This window comes from Drosophila miranda, chromosome XL (assembly GCF_003369915.1).
Source record: "Drosophila miranda strain MSH22 chromosome XL, D.miranda_PacBio2.1, whole genome shotgun sequence".
NCBI lineage: Eukaryota > Metazoa > Arthropoda > Insecta > Diptera > Drosophilidae > Drosophila > Drosophila miranda.
In genome coordinates, this window is record NC_046673.1 from 540,743 (window position 1) to 547,732 (window position 6,990).

The following is a 6,990-nucleotide window of genomic DNA, read 5'->3' on the forward strand; positions in this document are numbered from 1 at the left end:
GGTCGATATGGCCAAACTCCTGTTAGATCTCACTATTACAAGTTTATTTCCAAGTTTCGCCCCACCCGCTTCCGCCCTCACAAAGGGCTAAAATTGTGGCATCCACAATTTTGAAGATATGGGAAAACCAAAAAACGCAGAATCGTAAAAAATTACTATATCTATCAGATTGCTAGGGGATTTGCTGGGGTGAAACTGGGATGATTTCTGCGCGATCCATATACAAAAATCCTTGCTTTGGCGGGGAAAAATGTATCTAGTCTAAGTAATGGACTTGTTGATGGACGCGTGTCTGAATAACATAAAACTACCGATATTTTGTCATGCGCAAGATGATCAAATCAAAATAAACTAATCAAATTTTAACTTTAAATTATGTTCCAAAGTACGATTCATAAAAAAACTATAGTATTTAGTATATTTTTTAGCAATTAACTGGCGCTCACAAAACCATCTTAAAACTATCTTACGTACGTATCATATATATATATACAGTGCCGCTCAACTGAATAGGTTCAACAATTTTCATATTTATATATGAATATATACATACGTACATATTATTGAAAATAGTATACAAATTAGCTGACATCGGTGTGCACACGTTTTTTAGAGGTTTGAGAATACACAAAAAAAAGAAAAAAAAAAGGATAGAACAACCAACTAGACTGGAATCGGGGTAAGCTCCATTAACAATTAACGAAACGAGCTTCCCTGGGTTAGAAATTCATTATCAACAATCTCGGATTACAGATCGCATCAATCATTTATCAGCAATAACCGATCACTTCTTGAAGCATATCTTGAGGATGCGAATGACAGGCGCCTCGAACAAGGCCGAAATAACAAAGGCAGAGCCAAAGGAGACGACGGCATTACCCAGGAAGAGAGTGAGGATATGCAAGTTGCTCAGGTGAACAGTGCCGCTCATGTGTGAAGAGCAGATGAACATTATGATCGGATGGATTAGGTAGGCGCAGTATGTGAGGCGCGATAGGGGCCACAGCACACGGTAGGAGAGGATCGCATTCACGGTGGGCGCCAGGCCCCAGCAGCTGGAGAGTACGATCCAGACCAGTCCGCAGCTGAAGGCCGTGTGACCGACACCCACATAGAAGGCGGTGCTCCCGGTACTCAGCTGTCCCTTCCAGACGCCGAATATGACAATTAGAAGCGTGGCCACGCTGGTCGCCCAAAGGGCTCCGTTGAGGCGCCTGGATACCTGTGGTGGCGTCTTCACCTTATACAGTGCGTAGCCCGTGAACATGCCTGAAAGACTGCCATACAGAGAAGGAACACATCGAGGATTTACCATGGTGTAGTTACTTACCCACAATATAGGATCCCACACGTTGCCAGGGCTTATCGTATAGAAAGTCAAAGGACTCGAAAGGAAGCGCTACTTTGTGAGTGTACTGATGCTGCAAGGACACAATGCCCGAGATGCTCCAGGAGCTAAACAGGAAAACGATCAACGTCAAAGCCACTGCCTTGAAGTATCTGCGGAGCATAAACGATATTTAGCTAATCCTAGAGTAGAGAATGATGGCGAACTCACTTTCTGGAAAAAGCCAGAAGAAGGGCAGCCATCACATAGAACTGCATCTCGTTGGCCATGTACCAGCTCCACATCATGCACATTTCGCGCTGTGGAAAGAAGTTGTTGATGTATAGGATGTTGCGCCACCAGTAGATGCGGCAGGTGTTATGTTCGATCTTGGCCGGCTGGAACACGGACGAGTCCAGGCCTTGTCTGCAATAGCAGAGAAGCTCTTAAAACCCGTTGGTAAACAATTTTAATAAGCCCATCCTCACCTGACCGCAAAGTCATTAAAAATGACCACGAAGAGATATACGGGCGTGAGGCGTAGATAGCGGTAGAGTAGCATCATCAGGCTTTCCATGCAGCTGCGTCGCACAAAGTGGCACGGCTCCGAGGGATGCTTGCGCTCCTGCTTGAGGTAGAGAAGTGTGACCAGTAGACCACTGATGAAGAAGAACGAGTCCACCGAGAATGTGGCGTTCCCAATCACCTGATACCACACCGAGCGTTCCGTGATCACGCGTTCAAACTGGAATCAAACAGGTCACAATGATCTCTTCTTCTGGACATGAGTTTTTACCTTATTCTCGCCTATGGCAAACATCTGCAGATAGGTGTGCACCATCATGGTCCACAGCACGGAGAAGACGCGCAGTCCGTGCAGGCAGGAGGTGTGAGTCTGTAAGGAGATCCATTGGGAGAGTAGAAGATTAGCAGAGAGCGTAATCGAAATCTCTAACTCACCTCTTTTGTTTTGTCAATGTTCAGTATGGCTTTGGCATTTGTCTGTAGTGCAAAGCATAGAAGGACCTGCTGGTGGAAAGCTGTGGAGGATGGAACGCTGTTCAGAGAGGGGACTCCCGGGTAGTCGCCCAAACTCACCAATGGGCTGCTCCGCCTCGTATGTGCCAGCCACCCCAGCACAACTTCCTGTCTCCACTTGGTAGTCTGTCATCTCCGACTTCCTTGCCACGGAGGCAGATGTTGAGGTGGCCTGCATATGGTTGCTTCCAGTCTCATCAGGGCCTGCAGTCAAGCCATCTGAGACATCACTGGAATTTCCCGAGGGCTGCCTATTCCCATTGACATCCATATCGAGGTTGTCAATGGCATTTCCATTGACATTAGCAGTGGCATTGCCACCCAGCGGACGCATCTGGAAGAGTTCGAAAGGCTTGCCATAGAAGGCGACTGCATAGTCGTTTCCACTCTTGCCTGAGGATCCGTCGCACTTGCCACTGATGGCGGCTATGGGCGCAGCCACTAAGCGACGCTCATCGATCCGCATTTGGTAGTATGAAGCCACAATCACGACGAGCAGGAGGGTGAGCATAAAGCTACTGCAAGAGACCCCGAACCGAATCTAATTAGCTCTATCATATGTGGATGAAGAAAGGGATTCACAAATTACATACATGAAGACCTGAAACTTGAGTTGTCGCCAGTGGCTGTACACCCCTGGCACAGTGCGAACGTGCAGCACTTGGAGTGGAGGCTGATGCAGCGAGGAGTTGTGGGACCCCAGTACAATTAGCATTCGGGCATAGGGATCCAACGAGAGTATGGACTGCACATCGTGGGCCGAGCACGACTTGGGCAGGCACTCGCCCAGACTCAGTAGCATCTAATGGATGAAAATTCAGTCTATCACACTCTGAAATCTCTGGGCCCTCTGGGAGCTCCATTTACTCACCGATCGATTCAGTCTGGGCAGATGCAGGGCCACATCCGCCACATAAAATTCCAGGTCGATGTGCTTGCGTTCTTCACTGGTGCTCTGGCGATTCAGCTCATAACAGAAGGAGAGCTGGCCCAGCCACTTATCGTTCCCAAAGAGCAGCTGACCCCGATAGCGACCCGAGGAGTCGTAGGCTAAAATAGGTAGAAACGAATATAAAATTCGTGTAATTTTTCTCCGATCTTAAGAATATTCCGTGAATCGTTAGAAATAGGCTATGTTTCGAGTTCTAGCGAGCGGGAGACTTTTTTTTATACCCAGTACTCAAAGAGTTTAGGGATTTATTTTATCGTATCTTCAAAATTTTGGATGCCACAGATTTTCGTCTTTTGTGGGGGCGAAAGGGGGTGGTGCGAAATTTTGAAATACTGATTACCGGGTAAAACAGTAGGTTCACAAAATTCGCGCTCGTTAAAATTGTGGATCTGCTAAAGCCACACATTCATGTCAGGCAGCTCTAGATCGAGTCTTGGCACCTTTTAGGGTTCGAAAACTCTTCCATATATAAAGCTGTAAGCGGATATCGTAGATGCTCACCTTTCTGGGCCCACTCGTAGCTGGAGTGGAGGGCTGTGAGGTAGGCCTGCATCTCCAGGCCACAGCCTGTACGCACATTGGTGCGGATCTCTGAGATCTGCCAGTAGAAGTGATCGTACAAATTGGCTACGATCTGGAAGTAATTGGGCGACCCATAAATGCTTTCGGCCATGCTGTTGTTGACTCCTACGGCTGAGGCGTTGCTCCCAAGATAGCGGGTAATGCTGTTGATGGTGCTCCCCAGAGTTTTCAGCTGCGTTTCATCATCACTTTGCTTGAGCAGATCCCGTCCAATCTTTGCGGTGGGTGGAGACTTATTTCTGAGGATCTTGAGTATGTGAGTGCTGGGAGTGGGCGAGGAGTCTGAGGTTGAAGCTGGCGTCATGGTTGCTGCCAATGTGGCTGTTGTGGGCTCAGTGGACTGGAGCTTGGCAATTTCTACATCGACGGTGTCAATTTCGTCTGGACTGGGATCGGGACTATAACTGAGTTCAGTGCCAGTGGCCGTTTCCGTGCCCAGAACATGCTGTTCCTTTATGGTGAGATCACCCTTCTTAATGACCTCGTGCTCCAGATCCTCGAGATCGCCCAGATTAAAATCGAACGTGACTGGGTGCAGCTCGTATTCCTTGAGTGGATGCGACTTTACGTATTCGAGGGTGGGCAGAATCTTCTCAAGGGATAGGTAGGGCTTTTTCTTCAGCGGTTTCAGGGGCAACACCTCGTGGGTGTTCAGGGTGAAAGGCGGATCGATTGGGATTTCCCCATCACTGTTCACCTCATGCAAGACGGTTATGTTGGTCCTACCGGAATACTGATGTCCTGCCGATGCCGCTGCTTTCAGAGTCTCATTGGACTCTGTAAAACCTTCGCTAGTGCTTGGGAGCAGACAGGTAATGAACACTAGACCGGCAACCAGAGCAATCCTTGGGGATTGCATTTTTAGCGTTATCTTCCCTTTTTCCCTTATCTTTTCCTGACAACTGCTCCTTGTTTCTGGTTTGTATCTTGCAGCAACTGTGTGATATCTCTTAGAATTTGTTGTTAATCTCTGCGATACATTTTTTGCCTCCTCTTAGGTATATTGATGAAGCTCCCTTGGGACACAGTGGGGGCAATCGTCTCCTCTGCGCTGCCTAGCTGTCATTGTCGCTATCTCAGATTCCAATTCACTCTGGCGGTCTCCTCAGCTTCATGGGTTGGGCAAACTGAAATGAAAACTTCATCGTGATAAGAGTTTGATGACTGGAAGGACCCTGTCTGGAGGCTGGGGCTTGGGCTGGGACCTGGTGCGTAAGCATGGACTTGGACTTTGGCACGCAATTTTCACTTGCTTATGAATCGATTTTCATTTTATTTGTTTTTACGGCAGAGACCCCTGCTTTGGCAAGATGGAAAATTGCAAAATTTCCTGAAAGACAAAAAACTTGTTAAACTTGTTGTGATTACTTTACATCCATGCATTCAGCCAGTAGCCACCATCCAGCCTTCAGAGAAGTGGTCGTGTTCGTGGCTAAGCTGGAAAATGCCGACTCATTGGGAGGTTATTGGTATCATTGCTTATATAACTTCCGCGTCTCCGCGCCTACGTATCAATTCGATGATGATCTGCTACTCGGCCTACTCAGTTTTCGCCATATTATGCAATTGCTTTTAATAGACCGATGTGCAGGAGCATTTATGATAGAGCTACTATAAGAACGGAACGCTCATTAGCTTCAGTGTGGGACTGGTGCACGTTCGAGCGAGTAGCAGGCGGAAAGTGAAAGGCACCCTTCTAACCAACGCATCTCGGTTTGCTTTACGAGTTTGGCTGGTACGTGTAGTACAGCAATTCGATTGATACTATTCGAGCCATCTTACACACCCAGAAACAAGCAATCGAGCAAAAGTAAGCGGACTGCAATATAAATAGTCCCGACTATAGGATACCCGGTAATTCATTGGTTATACAAGATGCACAAAGTAGCACTCTTCAATATACTTGCTGAAATAGTTTGATGCTTTAATTTGATATATAATTTCTGTCAGATTGATAGATAATAGTTTCCCATTTGTTACTAAAAAATAATAGGGCGATTCACATTTGATTAATTTGCAATTCTCGAAAGGGGCGTAGTCATTGTTTATTATACATGGTAAACATGACTATCACAGAAATGTGACTACAACCACAATGACGAAGAGCCTTTTATTTCTCTAGTTTCCATCGTCACTGAGATATTGAGGATCGGATCAGGATAGATCCATTGTACATGAGTACTGGGTACTAATAAGGAAATTCAATACGAAATCCATTCACACACACCAAGACACATGCTAATGGGAGGGAAAATGAATGAACAAGCAAGAGCCCATGCCAAACCAATCCAGTGTAATGAAAAGAAAAACCAACCAAATTGTTTTCTGAATTCACTGGGCACGTTTCTGCTTGGGTTTTTTTTTTTTTACGAATTTTGGACAAGTCCAAGACTGGACCCGTACCGCTGATGAAGGCAACGAGACTCCGACGACTGAAGCGATGAAAGTAAAAACCGCAACTGATCAAGCGCCGCCAACGTTGGGAGATGTGTGCCTGGAAGCCAATGGACAAGCTGGCGACTCAAACGCGAGCTCGGCAACGTATTTGTGGTTGGACTTGCAGCTATAGCTGGAGATGGAGTTGCAGTCTCTCGGAATTGCACAGCCGAAGGTAGAGGTACATATGCATGGTTTTTCTTTTTTGGATGTACGGTGTGTGAGTGTGTGTGGAAAAGCGCAATAAAGCAAACAAGCAGAAGGCATAATATGCACTCACAAAAACCCGACAACGGCAAATACAACAGTTGCAAACTGAAAATGCAACTGCATCAGAAGCAGGGGCAGGGGCAGGGGAAGGGGCGGAGACCAGCTTCGTTGCCTAAATGAAACCAAACGAATGCTTTTTATGATCAATTTTCGCTAAAGCCAAGGCAATGCGAGCGCCGAGGCGTGTAGTGACGCTGAGTTGAAGCCGAGTGGAGTGACCTGATCAGTTAGCTGACCAGTCCAACGTATGCCAACTAGCAGAACTTGCTTCAATGCATGGCCCAAACAATAACCACAATAAAAGCTCCACCAAAAGCATAGGCAACTGCAACAGCACCTGGCACAAAAAATGTCGCAATCCGTCAAACATTCGCACATAATATTC

General features: G+C 46.7%; 1 protein-coding gene across 1 annotated transcript; it reads right to left on the minus strand.

Annotated features, from left to right (window-relative positions):
- Positions 1–391: 391 nt before the first annotated feature.
- LOC108151567 lies at positions 392–6,560 on the minus strand. The gene is made up of 11 exons (XM_017280655.2): positions 6,214–6,560; positions 3,819–5,026; positions 3,237–3,415; positions 2,959–3,167; positions 2,426–2,883; positions 2,288–2,367; positions 2,124–2,222; positions 1,816–2,072; positions 1,559–1,753; positions 1,331–1,500; positions 392–1,269 (listed from the first exon to the last, which is right to left on the minus strand). Exons 2-11 carry the CDS (start codon positions 4,756–4,758, stop codon positions 785–787), a joined length of 3,072 nt encoding a protein of 1,023 aa, XP_017136144.1. The 5' UTR covers positions 4,759–5,026; positions 6,214–6,560; the 3' UTR covers positions 392–784.
- Between the last annotated feature and the right edge of the window lie 430 nt (positions 6,561–6,990).

Coding starts and splice junctions, on each gene's coding strand:
- LOC108151567 (XM_017280655.2), bottom strand. CDS start 4,758: ATGCAATCCCCAAGGATTGCTCTGGTTGCCGGTCTAGTGTTCATTACC. Junction 3,416..3,818: donor CTACGAGTGGGCCCAGAAAG/GTGAGCATCTAC, acceptor TACCTATTTTAG/CCTACGACTCCTCGGGTCGC. Junction 2,884..2,958: donor CTCAAGTTTCAGGTCTTCAT/GTATGTAATTTG, acceptor GGTCTCTTGCAG/TAGCTTTATGCTCACCCTCC.